This window comes from Leptonotus elevatus, chromosome 6 (assembly GCF_054856555.1).
Source record: "Leptonotus elevatus isolate MCC_2025b chromosome 6, RoL_Lele_1.0, whole genome shotgun sequence".
Classification (NCBI taxonomy): Eukaryota; Metazoa; Chordata; class Actinopteri; order Syngnathiformes; family Syngnathidae; genus Leptonotus; species Leptonotus elevatus.
This window is the reverse complement of record NC_141244.1, coordinates 27,614,204-27,634,599: the sequence shown is the minus strand read 5'-3', so window position 1 is coordinate 27,634,599 and position 20,396 is coordinate 27,614,204. Positions and strand designations below refer to the sequence as shown.

Here is a 20,396-nt window from a genome sequence, read left to right as displayed (position 1 = left end):
CATTGAAAATGCCCACGAAGAGTGTCAACATCGACTTTTTTTTCTCTTCCTTCCGCCTCCTGCCGCGTGGCGAGCGTCTCATGACGTTAATCTTCAAAGTACTTCAAAGCACTTTAGGGTGTTGCTGCCTGCCTGCTTGCGTCACTACGAGTTATTTAGAAGGTCGGGGAACAAAATCCAGAACGCTTTAGAGTGCCGGTGAAAATGGCAAATCGATAATTGCATTTCTTGCGCAGTTGAATGCAACAGAAAGTTTCATCAAAATAATTCTTTACATTTGGAAGCGCCTTTCAAGGACACTGTACAACAGTTCAACAATTAATTGAAATCTAAATTCTACAGATTGAATAAGAATTATGACTAAAAATGCGATCTTGAAATGGTGGGTTTTTAGTTCATCAAAGTTCAACAAAGTTCAAATCACATACACGCAAATTCTAATGACGACAAGCATCCCATAAAGTCTTCCAGCTCATGCACTCATTCCCAAATTTGGAGGTTTGGGGTTCGAATCTTAGGTGGAGACTTCCGTTTGCTTCGAGCATAGCATGTCGCGCTCAACGGGGGGCGGGGCGGCTTCTTCCCACGTTAGCAAAACACGTTAGCATGTTGGCTTGATGTCGCGACGCTCCAAATCGCCAAAAGTGATCACGTGACCGTCGCGACCTCCAGTCGAACTTGATATCTGCCAAAATGTGCTGGATTGACTTTTGTTTGCAAGTCAATGCACCGGCGTTGAATTGCTAAACAACAAAAGTCCATCTTCGCCGTTCCCTCCATTTTCACGGGATTAAACGAGCCGCGGTGTCAAATCGTCGCCATTTGAAAAGGAGTCCGATTGCCGCAAGCGGAGGTCAGATTTGGCAAAAGTCAGCAAGCGATCGCTTCAAAATTGGGCCACAAAGATGCGACAAATTGCCGATTGCAGATTATTTTCACTTTTCCGGAATCGTTGACAGCAAGTTTTCATTATTTACAATCTTGTATTCTGAAATATATCGTGAAATGTGTTGCGTAAAGGTCATCTTCAAATTGGCAAACGATGCTTAGGTGAGTTGTGCAAGGAATTGACCTGGAGGTCAACAACAACGACAATAATAATAATAATAATAATAATAATAATAATAATAATGAGTGCAAGAGACATCCAAGCTAAAAGTTTGAAATGTGACGCCCATTCCACTACTGCCAACCCGAACGCACACGACGAGAGCGGCAAAGTTGATTCCTTCTTGTGCCCCGCAATGCATTCTGGGAAGTTTGTTTTTGTGGGATTTCGATAAGATTTGATGCATGATATGAATGTGATGATTGTTTTTTTGCATTGGCCTGAAAAAGTCCCGATGGCTGTAGTGGCGGGCGACCAGTCGGTCACATTGGCCGGCGACCAATCCAAGGCGAGGGCGAGCCCCTCCCACCCAGAGTGAGAAACGAGCGCGCCTGTGCGTCACGTGCGCTTTGGCGTCCGCCGCCGCCGCCTTCCTTTGCTTTTCAGTCCCGACAGAGCACAATAAAGACAACCCTGTCGCTTGAACTTTGACCTTTTATGCCACACTTGTGCCGACAGCAAAACGGCCTCCGTCATATGTATGTTGTGTGCATGACCTTTGACCTGAGTTTAATGCGACCCCTCTGGCCTTCTACACCCTTTGAGCATCCGAGCCGGGCGCTTCCCGCCGCCTCCGACACAGTCGAGATAAACACTCCAACACCTGCGGATGACATTGTTGTGAACGTGCGCTTTTGCTGGCAGGTGTGCGTGCGTGTGCGTACGTTTACGCGGGCGTGTTGCGCTGGCGCGGGCTGGCACGACATCCTCCTGTGCAGGCTGACGTTGTACAAGAACAAGATTCGCGTTTTCTCCCTCTGCCAGACAAAAACGACAAAGGTGACGCCGGGAAAGCATTTTGCGTTCGGACACTCAGAAGTTCGCTTTCCGTCCCAAAATGGACTGAAAAGTCCGTTTGCATCTGTTGCGAATATTGACAGCAGACTCCGCCGCTGCAGGTGGCGCTAGACACCATAGAGATGTGATCCAGCAGTCATTTCAAAGAAGAAGAAGAAGAGCAGGAAGCGACCGCGCCGTGCGATGACGTCGTCCGTAAGCGTCAACTTCGCATGAATATTCGCTTCTTTAATGAACTCCCAAAAGATTTCCGCTTTGTCATCCTCCGCAAACTTTAGCGTCCGCCGTTGTTTTGTGATCAAACGTACGCGACGTCAAATCCGGTCAAAACGTGCGACGTTTATTTGCAAAACTGCCATTTTCTCTTTTTCGATACGCTCCGCCTCCTCCAAGCATCAAAACTGTTGGGGCACATTTTGGGCCCTTTTTTGAATTTCTGTTTTATTTTTGCATTTTCTGAAAATTCAAATAAAAATGGCCGCATGTCAGCCCGACTACGGACTACGTTTACCTGCAGTCAATATTCGGGTTGAGCTCAGAACTCGGGTTTGAGAATCAATGGAGGTAAACACGTTTGGCTCTCGTCATTTGCGCTCGATTGGAATATTTTGAAATTGCGATGAGCGACGACGTCATTTGCGCTTTTAACGCATTGACTGGCAGCCATTTTGACTGAAGCAACCCCCTTTGCTCCCGACTGTTTGACTGGATTTGGACTGATTTTGCACGAGAGTCTCTTTCATCAGGAAAAAAAGTATTTTTGCATTTGTTTCCGTTTTGCAACAATTAGCATTGGAATATAGCGACGTTTCATCTTTATTCACAAATCTGTTGAGCAAACTCATACGACGTCATCGCATGGCGCCGTCGCTTCCTGCTCTTCTTCTGCTGGATCACATCTCTATGGTGTGTAGCGCCACCTACAGCGGCGGAGTCTGCTGTCAATATTCGCAACGGAACAACAAATGCGAACGGTCGCAAGTCCGCTTTTCAGTCAATTGGCTTGAAAAATGTGAAACCATTGGACGGAAAGCTGACAATTGTTTGTTTGCTGAGTTTCTAAAAAAAATCCAAAGGCGTTGGTTTGCGTCTCTAAGCCGGCTGGCGTGAGCACGCGCCTCGACACCGCCAACGGGCCGCTGGTGGAAGTGCACGTGGCCGCCATACGGACTGGCACGCGCCTCCACAAATGTTTAGGTTTTGGTCTTTGGCGATCCGTTGACAAATCATTTCCTGGGCCTGCTTGTCTTGCCGGCCCGTCACGCGTCGGGTTCAGGAGCTTATGCGTGTGCACGCACGCACGCGCGCACGCAGGCGAGGCAGGTGCCATGGAAGGACATACATCAACTACTCGTCAATTACGAATTGACGACGATTTTGATCGTCAACGTCATCGTGACTGATCTCGGCTGTCGATGAATTGATTTCAATTGTTGCAATTGTGTTGTTATTCGACACGTGGTCGGAAACGCGTCAGCAAGGTGGAAAGGAAGTCAAAGCATTTAGCGTTAGCTTTAGCATGCTAAGAGTAAAAGGGGGCGTGCGTTACCCGCGGGTGGTAGAAGGCGGCGATGACCCTGCGCAGGCGGTTGGCGTAAACCTGAAGGCAGCTGAAGAGCGCCGCCAGCAGGAGGTAGGAGCTAATGCTGACATACTCCAAGGCCGCCAGCGAGGTGGGCGGAGTCACGCAGCCTACGGGGGAGCGGGCGGGGCAAGTTGAGACGATGGCGGCTTTACGTACCGAAGACGGACGGACTCACCCCGATTGTCGGATACCACGCGAACACTCGACGACGTGTTGAAGGCGGATAAGGACTTCCTCAGGAGGCGGGCCATCATCGAGGTTCCGCCTACTTGGATGTCCACCTCCTGGCTGCCTGAAAGGAGGCCACGCCCACCATTAGCCAACATTTACCGTTCAAGCTGAAGGTGTGTGTGTGCGCGCGCGCGTGTGTGTCTTACTGCTGAAGTTGAAAGTGGCGTGCGTGTGCTTGCTGACCACGTCCAGAACCCGAAAGACGGACCCGTCCAGCGCCAGCAGCGCCACCGCCAGCAGGAGGACAGACAACACCTGAAAGACACTGGACAGCTGCGCAAGCACAATGATGCGTGTGCGTGCGTGCGTGCGTGCGTGCGTTGGTGTGCACGTGTGCGGTGAGCCCACCACTTGTCGGACTTCTTCAGCGTGAATTTTGAGGCTCCAGGGGTCCACAAACGTTTGCCTCTCAGGCGGCGTGAGGGGCAACAAATGTCGTTTCCCCTGAACACACGCACGCACGCACGCAGGCAGGTGAGGATGAGGATGAGGAGGATGAAGAGGAGGATGAAGGCGTTCGTTACCAGCGACTTCCTTCGTTGGTCGATGATGGCGAAATACTTTGTGAGGTACGTGTTATCGAAGTAAACGTCTCCTCGGAATTGTCGCACGTAGCCCAAACACCTGAACACGCGCAGGCGGTCAGGGCGCCGACGGTGATGCAACGGCGGCCGGCGCCCAAAACTTACTGCGCAAAGACGGACAGGAAGGCCAAGGACGGGAGCAGGCGCAGGATGTCCAGCAGCCGCCGCGCGCCGCCGTCCAGTTGGCGGAAGGAATCTCGGATGCCGCGCGTCAAATTGCCGCTCGCCAGTTCGCCGCCCAGCGCCGACTGCCGCTCGCGTTCCTGTGGCACGCCGCCGGGCGGCGAAGGCACGTGTCAGCCGGCGACACGCACGCACGTACGTGCACAACAGGCGGTGACCACCTTGAAGACCAGCGTGCTGGTGAACTGCCGGGTCAGAAGATCCACCGAACTTTTCACACGATTGAACAGCTGGCCAAAGTTTTGCTCCACCGGGATGTGCCGCTTGCACCAGCCCGTCATCACTGCGGAGGCAAACGCAAACGTCATCATCGTCATCATCTTCATCATTTGTATCATCATCATCTTCATCATCACCATCACCATCATCTTCATCATTTGCATCATCATCACCATCATCATCATCTTCATCATTTGCATCATCATCATCATCACCATCATCATCATCATCATCATCATCATCATCACCATCATCATCTTCATGTTGCGTGTGCTGACCTCTTATGATGTCACACAGGAAGTGGAACTTCATGGGCACGCACAGGATGTGCTTGATGACGGGAACGCCGATGACCTTGGCGCACTCATTCCACTTGTCGCCGAACCACTCTCGACACTTGGCGACGCCCTTGTCGACGATCTCTACGCGAGCATGAGGAAGAGCATGAGGAAGAGCATGAGGAAGAGCATGATGAGGATGAGGATGAGGAGGAAGGCTCACCGTCGCACTGCGCGACGGTGTTGAAGGCGAATTGTTCTTGCGTGCCGGCGCTCCCGTCCGGCAGCGGCCCAAGCTTGTACTTGTTCAGTATTTGGTTCTGGATGTCGGCGAAGGCCTTGCTGGCGTCGCCGGCTTCCGACTTCAAGTCCGCTTCCCCCGCCTGCGCGCACGCAACAACGCAAAACATTCACTGCGCCACAACCACTACTTTTGTCATTATTGGGCCACACCGTAGTAGTTTTCATGCAACGGACTTGAGTATTTGATGTACATGCGGCTCAGAGGTGGAGAAAGTCCAAACCCTGCTGGCGACAAAAAAACGTTCCGCTGATTGGTTGCTCTTGTGGCAACTTTGGAGAAAAATCAGCCCTCAATCGATTCACCGACACGTGCTTGAGCGACATGAGTTCAAGTGCAAATTCATTTCAGATGGTTTACGTCTGTTCAACAAAATACGGATGAAAATTCATAAAGTTATGAAAAAGATACAAGTTCAAATGCATGTCAAACATGAGGTGCTGATTGTGCCACCAGACCGCATTAGTGTTTCATGTTGGATGCTGGTGAAAGAAACTGTCCAAACGAAAAGCAAATGAATTGTTTCCAACACACCTGAGTCAAATGATCGAGATCGTTATCAGGCTTCTGCAGAGCTTGTGATCATTGGATTCAGGTGTGTTGGAGGTGGGGAACGGATTTGATTGTATTTTTATTTGAGTGTTACACGCTGACGGATTGTCACGAGCGGCGATGATGATGATGATGATGATGATGATGATGATGATGATGATGATGATGGCCAGCGAGCAATGAAGCGGATTGCGTGACTCACCTGGACTTCTTGCGCCACCCGGTGGAAGGGCGTGACGGCGTCTCGCCACAGCAACTTGGCGTTGCGCACTTGAAGCTCCAGATTGCAAGTCAGAGACTCGGCGGCCATCTTGACGTTTTCCCGCATGTTGGACACGGGGCCTGTCGACGGACACCTGTCAATCATCTGATCAGCTATCAATCGTCCTTCGTCATTTATGATTTAATTATTAAACAAATGAAAACGAACTCCATTGAAAGGAGAAAAACGGATCAAAAGTAACAATTCCGTACGCGAGCTCGCCGCGTGGCGTGCGTGTGCCGACCTGAGTAGAGCTCGGAGATGACGAGCAGCGTGATGAAGGCGCGTCCGCGGGAGCCCAGCATGTTGGGAAGCATCAGCAGGACGGCGCACCTGAAGGCCGACGAGGTGGCCCCGCCCAGCAGACAGGCGCCTGCGCACGCCCACAACTGCGGTCAGTCACACCTGCGGCATCGGCACCGTCGTCTTCCTCACCTGTAAACAGGCATCCTGCGGCCAGCTTGAGGTCAAAGGTCAGCCAGTGGTTCAAGTGGAGCGGCAGGCCCGGCGCGATGACGGCGAACATGGCTGGTGACACGACACACACACACATGGCGGGACGTCATCTGCTATTCGTTGGGCGCCGCTAGCTTGACTTAGCGGCTGCGGTCGCTCGCGTGACAAAAAAACATTGGAGGAAAGACAGCACTTGGGTTATTATAGTTGAGTTAGTTTGTTTTTATTTCCTTTTGTTTTTTTTATTTAGTTCGTTTTAATAAATTTTCAGGGTGGTTCTGTTTGTTTTTATGACTTGTAATTATTTTTGAAAATGCTTAGTTTTAGTTAGTTTCAGTATAAGTTTTTTTGTTTGTTTTTAAATATGTATTTCTTGTGGCAAATCCAGGTCCACAAAGTAAACCTTGTCACAGCTTAGCTCGCTAGCTCCCCGCTAGCCAGGGAGCTAGCCAGGGAGCTAGCCAGGGAGCTAGCCAGGGAGCTAGCCAGGGAGCTAGCCAGGGAGCTAGCCAGGGAGCTAGCCAGGGAGCTAGCCAGGGAGCTAGCCAGGGAGCTAGCCAGAACAACAAACAACTGCAGGCGAAAAATGAAAAAGGAAAAAACGCGCCAAAGGGGAGAGAAGGAAGGCCGGCCCATGATTGGAGGGCTTCGAGCTCTTCGGATTACCCAGAATGCATTTGCCATATTGGAAGTGTCATTCATTTGAACGTGTGTCATTGTTGGCTTTTTCTTTTTTCTTTTCTCTTTTTGTCTTACCTGCGCCGCTCAGCGCGCCGAACAGGGCCCGGAGGATGACGTCGGCAAGCCGCAGCTCTTCCGATTGGCCGATGAGGAAGCGATGGCAGCCACGTGGGAGGAAGCGCCGGATCAGCTGCTCCACAGCTGCGAGACACGTCACCGCCACCAGGGGTCGTCACAGAGCACAATTACGCCAGCAACGGTCAACAACAAAGAAGAAAGGCACTCACTGCTGCGAGGCTGCTCGTCACGAGTCATGATGACGTCACGAGCGGCTGGTGGCGCTGCTGCTTCATAATCACCATCATCATCATCTTCATCCTCATGTCCCGATCATCCTCAAGCTTTTGGCTGGATGCGGCGTCCTAATGAGACTCTTGTGTGACGTCACATGCGTTATGACACGTGGCGTCATCAAAGAGGACGCGTCTCGTCGTGGGTGACGGACGCGCGCGTTCAACTTTTGGGGGGGAAAACAGCAAGAAAGCAAGGAAAGTGAAGGAAAGCTTGAGTGTTTGCTTTTGTTTTTAATACAACCTCCAGTTGCGCCATGGCCGGAAGGGGAGTCAACTGGTTACCATGGCGACGCGCCGTGGCCGGAAGGGGAGTCAACTGGTTACCATGGCGACACCCCGGCAGGTAAAGCGCCCCAAATGAAGACGGGGGGAAAAAACAAAAAACTAGTGATAACGTCATCGCCTCATGGTGGCCAAAGGTGGCAGAGAGGACAAATTGAGTTAAGTGTTCATTTTATCAGCCATTTTTAAATTCAACCTCATCAAATTTTTATTCAGTCCATTTTTAGTCAAATATAAATCTAGCATTTTAGTCCAAGAAAACAATTTCATTCGTCTAGTTTTAGTCGACCAAAACTGTCAACATTTTAGTCTGTATATTTATTTTATTTTTTTTGTCAGCAGATTATGTTGAACATTTCGGATGTAAAACTATTTGGCATGAAATTTCCTCTCATCTGTTGGATGAAAAACAACTTGTCACACAATGACAGTACATCAACAAGAGGCTACTATGACTCCATGCTATATGAGCTAGTAAATTAGCCAGCATTAGTTAGCGGTGGGATTAACATCATTGTTGGAACGTTATAGTCGTTGGATTCATGTTACAATAAAACTAGAATTGACATTTTTTTCATTAATTTTTGTACCGTTCACCGCGAATCCACCTCCCGTCCGTCCCATGTGTTTGTGCACGTTGCACTCGTTAGCTGCAGATTTGAAAGAGTGTGTGTCACATGACAGATGAGCAGAGACAAGATTGGACCAAATCAAATGATTTTTGTCTCGTTTTTGTTCATGAACTCAAATGTCCGTCGATTTGAGTCCGGTTTTTACGAAGTACATGTTCGTCTCGTCTTCATTCGTCGACGAAAATGCAAACTGATTTAGTCTCAGTTATTGTTTATTAATAAGGGTTTTAGTCCAGTCTAGTCTAGTTTTAGTCTGGTGAAAAATGTGTGTTGACCAAATGATTTTTGTTGAGTTTTCGTTGACCAAATGAACACTAATCCAGGGCTGGACAGGGTAGACGCCCGGTGGGCCGGCACATTTTGTGTCAAAGCTCTGGGGGCCCCTGCTGGCTAAGGGCCCCCAAGCAATTGCCTGCCTTGCCTAATGGCAAGCTCCGCCTCTGGCCGAGTCCGAGCATCCCGAGTGAGCTCGTATCTCAGGGCGGCGTGGGAAAGGCCTGACCGTGTTTTCCCGCCAAAGGCCGCCATCCTCGTCATCGTCGGCAGCCGCGGCCTTGCGGCGGCGCCGGAAGGTGCGAAGCTACCTGTGCGGGGCGGGGCGGAGCCTGCTGGCGTTCGGGGCCGGGCTGACGCTGGCCTCGTGCTACGGCGCCACCGCGCTCTTCCTGGAGGGGGCGCCGCTGTGGACGTGCGTGTACAGCACGCTGGCCGTGGCCGCCGCCGCCGCCTTCGGGATGGGGATGTCGGTGCGCGTGCGCGCCGCCGTCGGCCTCATGATGCCGACGCTGTGCTCCGGTCAGTCGACTCGCCGGCGCCGCGCGCGCGCGCGTGCGATTGTACGAGACGTGTCAATGTGTGTGTAGCTCAGGGGCGTAACTTCCTGTTGCTGGCGAGCACGTGGTTGCTGGTGTCGGGTCCGGTGGCCAACACGCTGGAGAATGCGGAGCAAGCCGCCGCCAGCCTCCTCTGCGGCGCCGAGCTGGCGGCCAATCAGACGCGACAGCTGATGAGGAATGCGGCCACGCCCCTTTTGGGTAAGCAAGCCACGCCCGCCGCCGCCTTTTCCCGCGTGTCCCGCAGCACCCGGGACAAAATCTGCGCCCGTCCTCGCAGCCGCGCTGGATCACATCCGGCAGATGGGCCGTAACGCCGCCGCCATGGCGACCCGAGTCAACAAGCTGATTGGCTCGGTGAGCGACGCCATCCGCCAAGTGGGTGAGGAAAGCGCAATCGCGCGCGAGCGAGCGTGCGTGCGTGCGCGCGCGTCCTCACGTTGCGTCCTTGTCCTCCAGCTCGCACCGTGAGGAACGTCCTTCACTACCTGGTGGACATCGGCAACGTGTGCGACTCCAAAATGGGGTTGCCGTACGCCAAGTGTCGCGCCATCTTCAAGCAGGCGCGCGTCGACTGCAACGCTCGTTTGGGCAACTTCAAACATTTGTGCAACGTCGTCAGCGACTTCATGCGTCTTTGCTATTTGGCCAAAGGTGAGTTGGGCCGAGCCTCGCCGTCTTTTGGACTTTTTCAAGTGCGAGGGGACGGGGGCGGAGCTACATGGTTGACCAAAGGGAAATGCCCGTGATTTTTCTTCATGATTATGATTATTATTATTGTTATTAACTCATTTACTGCTATAAATTCATTAAAACAAATTTTTAAAAAGATGATTAAAAATTAGGGTCAAGAGGCGATTAAATGTTTGAATTGTAATGAATCGCACGACTTCACGAGTTAACTCAGGATTAATCACAAATTTTATATATGTTCTAAATGTACAATATTTTTTTTTAGGTTTTCATACTTTTGTTAACAAAAAAGGGGCGGATGTTAAACTAATAGAAATAGTTCAAATTATTTTTTGACGTTTATAGTCGTCAATGGCAGTGAATGAATAAAAAACAAAACAAAGAAAATATAAAAAATTATTATTGTTATCAATGTTAATTGTATTTGTATTTACTATATTAGATTGTATTTCTTATTATTCATTTTATTATTGTTGTTTTATATTATTATTTCGTTTTTATGTATTATTCGATTTTATTTATTTATAATTGCTATTATTGATTATTATTGTTATCAGTGTAAATTGTATTCTTGTTTTGATATGATTTTCTTTTTATTTACTATATTAGATTTTATGTTTTTATTTATTATGAGTAATATTATTGTTATTCATTTGATTGTATTCTTTTGAAATGATTTAAAGCGGATTTGTGCTTCCTGTTCTTCTTGTTTTTGTTTTGCTACGATTGGTCAGCCCCGGAAGTCTTCTGCCTGGTCCCGGCGTACGTCGCCACTCTGCTCCAGGACAACCTGGCCGACTGTAAGTGCGTGCGGTCCGCCGGCCCCGCCCCCGCCTGACTCCGCCCTCTCGCCTGTTCAGCCACCGTCGCCGCCTTCCAGCAGATGCGCAGGCAGTTCGACTTTAACCTGTCGGTGTCGGCCGACTTGGAGGCGGACGCCGACGTCGGCCGCTCGCTGCGGGAAAGCGGCCATGGGATCCTGGAGCAGCTGACCGGAGACCTCGCGGTCCTTGCGGCGCTTCGAGGGCCGCTGGTGTGGGCGGGGCTCGCGCTCCTCACCTACTCCCTGATCAGGTGGCCGCACCCACAGGCTGCCCCGCGCGTGGAGCGGTGACGCGTGCGGAAGCGAATGGCTGCTAACGCGGGTGCGCGCGCGTGCGTGCGTGCGTGTGTGTGCGTGCGCAGGGCAGTGCATTACCAGCACAAGTTCTTGACACGCTTGAACTTCGACAACGTTTACATCAGCGGCCAGTTTGTCGAGCTGGACTGTCAGCTGACCTCAGAGGGCGGGGCTTCCGTCCTGCCGTTCACGCGTCGAGAATCTCAGCTCTACATTCGACCACGTGAGTACGCGCCGGTCGGGGCCAGCGCGCGGTCGCCGTCACTTCCCGCCGTCACTTCCCGCCGTCGCTTCCCGCCGCCCGCTTCCCGTTTCAGTGGCCCCGCGGCTGACGAGGAGCGAGTGTCGCTCGGTGCTGGTGGGCGTGGCCTCGGTTTGCAGGCACGCGCTGATGTCGGCCGTTCTGGTTGCGCTGGACTTCCTGGTCTTCTGGCTTCTGGATCAGGTGCACCGGCAGGTCCGGGGAGGCGTCGTGGCCCGAGGTGACCGACGGACGCCACCGACACGTTAGCCACTTTTGCACCTCCGCCATCTTTCTTCCCTTGCGGTCCGAGGTGGCGACTGCTGGGCCGCAAAGTCAAAAGGTCGCCGTTGCTTGGACTCCTGCCGGTTGAGTGAAAGCACCGAACGGCGGCGGCGGCGGCGGCCTTTTGACTTTGCGAGCTTGCGCGCTCACGTGACCGGCGTGTTGAGGCCAACATGAGCCGCGTGAGCAAAGTTTAGCGCGCGAGCAATTAGCGGGCGGCGAACGCGGCGAGACGATGGCTGACTTTTGCTGCCACTTCAAGCCGCGACGTCAAACGTTGGACTTTGCTCTTCCTTCCTCGATGAAGCCAAGTTGAGTCAACTTGGAATCAACAACAGACAAGGAAGGAAGACGAGACTGGACCGAGCGGACAGACGACAATCTCCGACCCAACCCGACCCGGCACAATCTCTCGACGAATTCTGCCGGTATTTGTGAGTTGACAAACTCCGGGGAAGACGTCTTGTGCCCAGCCGGTTGATTTCCACCGATCCCGACCACCAATCACAGAGCGACATTGTGTTTGGGGGCGGGATCTGCAGCTGTGACCAAACCAGGAAGCGGCGACAGCGCGGGAAACAAACTGGCCTCATTTGGACGAATGCGCGTTGCATTTCATTTGACGTGCTCGGCGCAATTTTTTTTGTTTGTGCGTCCGTTGCCGTGATTGGTCAAAACATGTAGAAGATGCGGCACCGTCCAATCGGCTGCAAGCATTGTACAGAATGCCCCGCCTTTCCCGAGCAGGTTCACCGTGGGGGCAGACCCGGGTTGACATTGTGGACAACTCCCTTGAGTCCATCACAATTGTGACCCAGAATGAAAAGGGCCCCAAAATTCAGGGGCCTCAACGGCTTTGGGGGGCCTTGAAATTTTGAAAAGGAATGAGAAGAGGGGACCCCAAATCCATCAAGTCCTTCCTGGTGATAAAAGGGCGGAGCTGCAGAAGCGCGAGTCCCGCTCGTCTTCAGACAACGTCATGATTCAAACACGCTCGTACAGCGGAATAAATACGAGAAGAGTAAATATGGGATCATCCACGTACATTTATTATTTATAACAAGATGATCTTTCAGTCTGAGCGCTTTTTGTCCCGATAATCGGACCCGAAACGGGCCAACGAGCCCAAATGGTCAACGTGCAAAATTTGGCTGAGTGTTGATAGCCGACGAGTGTCGCGCGAATCGGCGAATGTCGCCTCCGACTGACGAACAAGGAAGCAAAGTGCCGCCGATGTTATTTGCATCAAAGTGAGCTGACGGCAGCGGCGGCGGCGTTTTTCTTTCTCAGAAACGCTCGCTTGACGTGCTCACGCGCGCCACCGTCTGGTTTGGATTAGCGTTGCAAGAGAATCTTTACAACGCCGGACACGAACCGATAAATCGTCTTTTGAGGAAAGGATTGCGCCGACTGCCACGCGGCCACGGCAATCGGGTCCGACGGTCCGGTCGGAACGAAATCAAATCGACATCGGGGTGTTAACGGCCGGAAGCTGAGGTTTCCGACAGGCGTGGGTAACCACGGCAACCGTGTGAGCCCGCAGCTCCGGTGAAGGTGTCGATCCTGGTGGAAGGTTTGGGCTACATGGCCGACGTCATGCGCGACCTGGTGGCGTCCTTCAACTTGCTGCAGGCGGGAAACGTGACCGTCATCAGCAGCAAGTGTCTACGCGCGCCGTCACAACCCGACTACGCCGCCTGCTTCGCGCTAGGTGAGCCGCCGCCTGCCGCCGCCGCCGCCGCGACGGGAGGTCGCCCTCTGACCCGGCCGCTCTGCTCAAAGGCTTCCTGTTGGGCGCGGCCCTGCTGGTGGCGCTCGCCGGAGGCGTCGTGCAGCGATGTCGACGCCTCATCTGCGCCTACTTCCACCCCGACACCGAGAGGGTACGCGCGCACAATCGTGCGGAACGCGCCGGAGCCACTCGATGGCTTCGCCGGCAGCTGACGTTGACTTCCCGCTCCGGCAGGCGCGCATCCGCTTCCTTCGCCAGCAGATCCTGGACGAGCGGCGGGCGGCGGGACGAGCCCTGGTGAGGGCGTCGGCCAGGAAGCCGGCGGGAGGAGCCGGGCCCTGCGGCCGTCTCGGGGCGCTGCGTGCACGGTGCGTCCGCTCGTGCAATGCTTGAAAAGGGCGGGGACTGGCGGAAGCGCTTTCAGCGTAACGTGATGTCCATATATGGCGTGCTTGTTTGTTTGTGGCCAATTGCGGAGCTGCCTCTGGACTGTTGAGCAAATGAGACAAATGCTAATGCTAAGCGAGCAAAAGTCAGCAGCCTGGACGCTCATTCCATGAATAATGACCAGAAGAAGAACGATACGCGCGCTTTACATTTCAAAGAACTCCCAAAGTGCGACAGATGAGATGAGAAAATATAATTTTATAGACATACTTTGTTAGACACAAAGTACATGTCTATAAAATTATATTTAAAATAAAAAAAGGTCTTGAGGCCTTTTTTAAAGACTTAAAGTTAAATGGAAAATGTCATTTGCTTTCTTATAAGCATGTTACGTTATTATCTCGCTCGGTTGTCGAAATTGTTGACACGCTGAGTGATCGACAGGCACGATGACGTCATCGTCGTGACTTGAGGCTGCGCATGCGCGGCAGGATTATTGATGATGTCATCGTGTCGCCCCATTGGACAAAAGAACAACTGTTGACTTTTTGGGACAAACGAGGTCAAAACAAACGTTCGCGTTACCGTCCGTGACGAAGCATGTTTTTTCTGACTGCCGCCATTTCACGGTTGCCGCCATTTCACGGCAGCTCAAATGTCGCCTGATGTCCAAAACTGCCGCCATCACAGCCACGTGTCGCGCGTTGGTCTTTCTTCGTCCATCAAGTGCCAATGCACGTGTCTTCATTGTCAGGCTGCCAGGTGGAGACGCTTACCTGTCGCAAATGTGCTTGGCCTGCGGCGAGGGGGCGGGGCTTGCGCCTTTCATCTGCGACGTCCGGCGCTGTCCAGGTAGGAAGCGCGCCCGGCGCGGTGAAGTCACGTGACGTCACGCGGTCTTGCCCCCCCCCCCCTCCTACTCTTTGTGTTTGCAGGCGTGTTTTGCAAGGCCTGTTTGAAGCGCGTGGGCGGCAGGTGTGACGTGTGCGCGCGACCTGCGACTTTCCAGGAAGACAGCCAGGAAGAGCCGTGAGTGCACAAAAGCAGAATAAGAAAATCGCATTTTTCAAATGAGGGGAAGGAAAATCACTCAAAGGCCAAGTGGGAAAAAAACGCTTTAAAATCGAATGCTTCGATGGAAAAGCACTCAAGTAGCGAATTAAAAAAATAGACGCAGTAAAAACATTCAAAGGGGAGAAAACTTTCAAAAGCTAAAGTTAAAAAGTAAAGAGGAGAACAAAGTGAAAATGAGAAAAGGTGTCAATTGCACGCTCGTGTTTGTCTTCACTCTTGTTTGTTTGCGTGCGTCAGCGACTCAAGCGAGGACGAGCGTTAGGACCCGCGCCTCCCATCGCCGCCATCGCTGGAGCGTCGCGGGCCGCTAGTGACCTCTCACCTTGCATCGTGTGTGTGCGCAACATTCAAATGCAAATAAAGCCTTCGTCTTCGACCTTTGACATGTCAAACATGCTTCAATCACTTATGAGGGATGATCGGAAAGTTCGGAAACCTCAAACCGACCAACCGGGCCTCGAATCCCCGCCAACATGCCTGCGTCACGTCTGAAACATGCTTGAGACACGCCTGCAAGATGAGAGAAAACGCGTGAAAGCGAGCGATGAAGACGAGCGATGAAGACGAGCGATGAAGACGAGCGCTCACACAGTGAAGGTAGGACAAGCGTTTATTGGACAACATGGCTGACACAGACACGCCCCCAAATTGATATTCATCTTCTGTCAAAATGCTTTCGTGTGTCGCGGGGCCGAAGCGGCGTTTGGACGTGTGACGTCATGTCGGCACGACGTCAGCGAGCGCCGAGTCGTGAAAGAAGTTTGCCGACGGTCGTGTTGGAGAAGCCGCACGCCGACCAACGTCCGCCGCGGCAGAGACGGTCCGCCGTCCGGCAGGGAGGCTGGGAATCGGTCGGGAGGGGCGACTGCGAGCGGCGCGGGGCAGAGTGGAGCGGGGGCAGCACGCGGCGGCACGCGGCGGCGTGGCCGTCAGTCGGCGGCGCCGTTGACCGACTCTTCGGCGGAGTTGGGGTTGAGGTAGTCGAAAGCCTTTTGGCTCTGCGACACGAACTGCTTGAGCGGCGTGAGGATGAGCTCGGCGGCGGACGGACGGCGTTGGGCGGCGCCGTCCGCCTCGGCGGCGGGGGGGTCGGGACCCGGGCTGCGGGCGGCCCTGGAGAAGAGACTCCTGCGCCGGCGAGGGCGGCCGTCCATGGCCTTCAGGAACAGGCTGCTGGCCGAGCTGCGGCGGGACGAGACGTCCTCGCGATTCAGGAAATCCTCCACGTCTTTGTCCGACGGCTGCTGCAGCTGACGCACGCACGACACAACATGACCTCAACGTGACCTCAACGTGACCTCAACGTGACCTCAACGTGACCTCAACGCGACCTCAACATGCATGAAAATGGTCTGAAAAGGCGCTTGAAAGGCGGCGGAGGTGACGGCGCGCTCACCAGCTGGTAGAGCGGCGTGACGTTGACCAGCAGCTGCAGGAGGATCTTGGCGAGCTCGCGAAGATCCGCCAGGAGCCGGCGCACCTGAACCGGCAGCTCTCGGATCTGCCGCAGCGGACGCAGCTCGGCCAGCGCCGCGGCCCGTTCCCGAACGCGGACCAGGCTGGCTTCCCTCAGGCTCTCGGCGCCGTACAACAGCGCCACCAGCAGCCTCTGCAGGTACTGCAACAGATCCCCCAGCAGATCCAGGACGGCCCCCAGACCCACCTGATGGGGGGTCCCGGAAAGGTCACAACGCGCTGGCGCCCTCTCATTCGCGTGATCTCGGCACGTACCGCTTGGACGGCGTCCCCCAGGGCTCCGGCCGCGTCCTCCAGCTGTTCTTGGACCTTGAGCATGCGGTGGTAAAGCTGCAGGCCCATGCAGAGGAGGAGGCTGCGGACGCGGGTCCACACGCCGGGCTCGTCCTCGTCGTCTTGGTCCTCGTACTCCTGAACGCGCATTTCCCACTCGCGACCTTCGCGCACGCGCCGCAACAAACGAGCGTTACCGCAAAAACCCAAAAGCTGCGTTCCCAAAACAAGATGGAGACCGTCGCGGGTCGCAGCCGAGGCCGTCGTCAGCGGCCAGAATGCGTCAAGTTGGTGATGGCGGCCGGCGCGAGTTTCTACTCACGCAGCGTGGGCGGCAGCGGCATGTAGTAGGCGCTGGCGCTCTCCAGGCGGCTCAGCACGTCGTCCAGACCCGACGAGGCGACGCGGCCCACCTGCGAGTCCTGCAGCTGCCTCAGCGCCGCCCAAACGCCGTGCGACAGATGTTCCAGCTGCTCCAAACCGTCCAACATCCGCAGCTGCACGTCGTCCAGCGTCAGGAAGAAGGCGTCCTTCAGGTGCGCCACCACCTGCGCGCACGGGGACGCCGCGTTACCATCAGCCGGCACGCCACGTGACGGACAATAAGACGCACCCGTTGCCTCGTTTCGGACCCCGAAAATGTCCCTTGAGAAAATGGCGTCATCGAATCCCCCCAAAATTGTTTGCTTATTTTCACAGGTTGAATTTGAGCGAATGAATTTGGCCTCGAGCACGATTATTGCTGAGTGTGTATTGACGTGTTGCGCTTTGTCTCTTTCAGAATAAAAGCAGCACACAGGAAGTGCAACGTTGCTTGGTTATTGCTGATGATGCATATTTTTCCTGTTTTGGCTTCTTTTGCTCGTCTGTATTTTTTTCCGGCGTGAACAAACAATCGCGCAACATCAACGACATCACAAACAAGCCTTTTCACCAAATCACTTTGATTTGGCCGGCAAGTGATTCGGTGGCAGGGAACGAAGCCGATTGCGTTGGGAAGCCTTCGATTTGTTGGGTTCGATTTCCGGTCAACTTTTCCCCCCAAATCAGCGAAGGACGAGAAGAGGAAAAAGACAGAAAGGAGGATTGGCAACAAGACGGCAACCTCGTCGGCGGACTGGTTGAGGACGGGGAAGGTCCGCTCCAGCTGGTCCAGACCCACCAGAGCGAAATTGTTGGCCACCTCGACTGAAGAGAACACAAACGCAGGAAGCGTGTCACGCAAACGCAGGAAGTAGCACATGACGGCTAATTAGCAGCAGCCTTGTTAGCATTAGCGGCAGATTTTGCATCAGCACGCTACGCACTCTGAGGGCCGAGGCTCCGCATGAGGGGCGTGGCTCCGCTCAAGGCCACCATGGAGGCGTTTCGGACCCCCACCTCGGCCACGCCTCCCACCAGGCCCAGCAGAGGGTAGCGACCTTTGGCCTCCGAGTACGCCCAAGTCACCGACTGCAGCGCCGAGCGGACCAGAGGAAGATGCGAGACCCTCAGCGCGGCGCTCATCTGAAGCGACAAAGGTTTGAGTGACAGGTCAGCGTCCCCCCGCCCCCTTCTCGCGAGCCCCGCCCGCCTCACCTCGTGATTGCGATGAGCAGACATGTCGTGTCTTTCCCCAAATCTGAAGACACAAACACAGGAAGGAAGTCAGCGCATTTGATTTTCAAAAGACTTCTCGGCACCCGCGGCGTTTCCAGAGACAATTTCAAACTCGCACTCGTCAGACCACGGCACGCTGTCCCGCTTTGCCTCCGTCCGTCTCGGAGAGTTTGCTCCACAGCAGCCAGGGGTGGACAAACCCGGTCCTCGACGGCCACGGTTGCCCACCCGTGGGTGACGCAATGGTTGCCATTTTGCATGTCTGAGGGGTCGAAGGTCACCGGCATTCAATTTGAGATTTCTTAGACGCTATTTGGGAGCGTGAGACGATGAAGTGGTTTGAGAAAAACGAAAAATGAAGCTGGGAGACGCTTTTTGCGGCATGACGCAACTTTGCCAAACTTGTGCCAGCAGTCACCAAATTCAAAATGAGACCATTTGCACAACAACAAATCACAATTACGTTCACGTTTTTTTGGGTGGCAAATTCATTTGAAGGGAACCGAATTGGCTTTTTTTCCATCTTGACCACAACTTGCCAACTTTGTTGGAATTGGATTTTGTAGTTTGACGGCCAAAGACCAGATTTTGGGCTACGGCAGCAAATGCGCCATTTGGATGTGGTTTAGGGGTTCATCTGGCGCCGAGAGGTCAGCCAGCGCGTCGGCGGCGGCGGCGGCGGCGGCATGAGGCAGTCAGCTGCTCTTGCGCAAGTCTGCCGGCAAACCAGCGTGCAAATCGCCATCTTTGGCCACAAACAGCCCTTTCAAGCATTTCTGGGAGGACGGCGCCGGCGCCGCCCCCATGACGTCTCCCGCCAACGCTCGCCGCGGGCTCCGTTCACCGACAGCCGAAAAGGATCGTTTCACGCGATCGCTGCTTTTCATCACAGCCCGAGCTAAAAGACAAACATTGGATTACGGAAGGCGGGAACGCGGACAGGACGAAAACGCAGAGGAACGGAACGGAAAGGATAACTTAAAAAAAAAGAAAAAAAAGTCTGTCACATAAAAGGTTCAAAGTGCATCAAATTGCCTGAAATGAAAGTAATCACTGCCATCTACTGTAATGGATGTGCAATTACACACAAGAAAGGGAAAAAAAGCAAGCACGTTCTCCGAGTCACACGGGGCCGAAAAGGGCCAAAAGCGACTCACCCCATGAGCAAGGCGCAGCTGGCGAAGGTCGAGCCGAACCCAATCCCAAATGAAGCCGAGCGCTTGTGAGGCGGGCGGGACGCGCGGCGCTGGCTTTTCAAGAGGAGATCTGTGACGTGATTGGACGCCACGCCGAGTGATGTCATCAGCTCGCCAGATGAATCCGCTCTTTCTTGTCCTGCGCTTCACTTTCGCAACCGCTGCTTTCCGCCGTCTGTGTCTGTCCGGCCCACTTTGTTCCCATCCAAGCAGAAAAACAAACCCAAAAACTTTTGCATGAAAGACAGAAGACAAAAGTTGTCAAGTCAGTCAGATGGCAGTCGACCCCCCCCCAAAAAAAAGAAGGAATAAAAAGTACCCCTTTGAAGCAGCAGGCAAAGCCTTTGCGAGTGCGACGCCCCAACCGTGCAAACGAAATGAGCCTCGGGTCCACCAGGATGAGGACAAGACTCAAAGGCGTCCTTTGAGACCTGCAACTCGTCTTAGTCGTCCTCCAAGACTGGAGACTTCTTCTCCTTACGCCAAATGCGGATCTTTGTTTTTGGTACATTATGGGGGCCATATTCCCCGTCTAACGACCATGTGAAGTGACCCCCCACAAGTCCAGACCTCCTTTTGAGGGTCAAGACTGGGTTTTAGAGTTTAGGTTTTGTTGGATTTTGCTTGCGATTATGCAATCGGTTGTGACGGTTCAGAGGCTCGCAAATGTCGGATGTCAACGAGGACGTCCCCACTAAGACGGGAAGACAAACGCGCGCGTGCGTCTCAGCTGCCGGCTCGTCATTTGTCACGGCAACTGAAGTGCCGGCACCATCTTTCAATTTGCTGGCCGCTTCTGACCCGCGACACTTTTGCTTCCCTTTATGGACTTCTGCTTAGTTTGGACTTGAGTTTCACGTTTCATCTTGACGACGTCTTGACAGCAGCTCATGTTTTTGTCTCCGCCCCGTTTTCTTGCGTCGACCAATCAGCTCCCTCGTAACTTGCCCACCAGGTGTGCCTCGATTGTTATGTCTGATCA

General features: G+C 53.5%; 3 protein-coding genes across 8 annotated transcripts; 1 reads left to right on the top strand and 2 right to left on the bottom strand.

Moving 5' to 3' along the window:
* Positions 1-1,441: 1,441 nt before the first annotated feature.
* Positions 1,442-14,698, bottom strand: dcst1 (DC-STAMP domain containing 1). 2 transcript variants are annotated; one of them, XM_086078658.1, is made up of 17 exons: positions 14,573-14,698; positions 7,526-7,907; positions 7,314-7,439; positions 6,537-6,629; positions 6,346-6,474; positions 6,042-6,181; positions 5,210-5,369; positions 4,987-5,130; positions 4,651-4,772; positions 4,412-4,569; positions 4,247-4,346; positions 4,071-4,166; positions 3,869-3,995; positions 3,667-3,783; positions 3,456-3,598; positions 1,774-1,866; positions 1,443-1,712 (listed from the first exon to the last, which is right to left on the bottom strand). In XM_086078658.1, exons 2-17 carry the CDS (start codon positions 7,551-7,553, stop codon positions 1,641-1,643), a joined length of 1,848 nt encoding a protein of 615 aa, XP_085934784.1. In that variant the 5' UTR covers positions 7,554-7,907; positions 14,573-14,698; the 3' UTR covers positions 1,443-1,640. The 2 variants fall into 2 exon arrangements, with proteins under 2 accessions (XP_085934783.1, XP_085934784.1); XM_086078657.1 differs by having other exon boundaries at positions 1,442-1,712; positions 3,869-4,166.
* On the top strand, positions 7,419-15,756 carry dcst2 (DC-STAMP domain containing 2). Of its 5 annotated transcripts, XM_086078653.1 has the most exons (15): positions 7,421-7,934; positions 9,026-9,300; positions 9,369-9,539; positions 9,619-9,720; positions 9,798-9,992; positions 10,766-10,831; positions 10,892-11,105; positions 11,217-11,374; positions 11,469-11,633; positions 13,221-13,388; positions 13,460-13,560; positions 13,644-13,777; positions 14,551-14,648; positions 14,732-14,825; positions 15,108-15,751. In XM_086078653.1, the coding sequence occupies exons 1-15, from the start codon at positions 7,846-7,848 to the stop codon at positions 15,130-15,132; spliced, it is 2,055 nt and encodes a 684-aa protein (XP_085934779.1). In that variant the 5' UTR covers positions 7,421-7,845; the 3' UTR covers positions 15,133-15,751. The 5 variants fall into 5 exon arrangements, with proteins under 5 accessions (XP_085934782.1, XP_085934780.1, XP_085934777.1 ...); XM_086078654.1 differs by lacking the exon at positions 11,469-11,633 and having other exon boundaries at positions 7,420-7,934; positions 15,108-15,752; XM_086078651.1 differs by having other exon boundaries at positions 7,420-7,934; positions 11,217-11,633; positions 15,108-15,752.
* Positions 15,664-19,933, bottom strand: plin6 (perilipin 6). The gene is made up of 8 exons (XM_086078659.1): positions 19,376-19,933; positions 18,198-18,240; positions 17,927-18,125; positions 17,725-17,807; positions 16,942-17,167; positions 16,602-16,783; positions 16,267-16,533; positions 15,664-16,120 (listed from the first exon to the last, which is right to left on the bottom strand). The coding sequence occupies exons 1-8, from the start codon at positions 19,519-19,521 to the stop codon at positions 15,800-15,802; spliced, it is 1,467 nt and encodes a 488-aa protein (XP_085934785.1). The 5' UTR covers positions 19,522-19,933; the 3' UTR covers positions 15,664-15,799.
* Between the last annotated feature and the right edge of the window lie 463 nt (positions 19,934-20,396).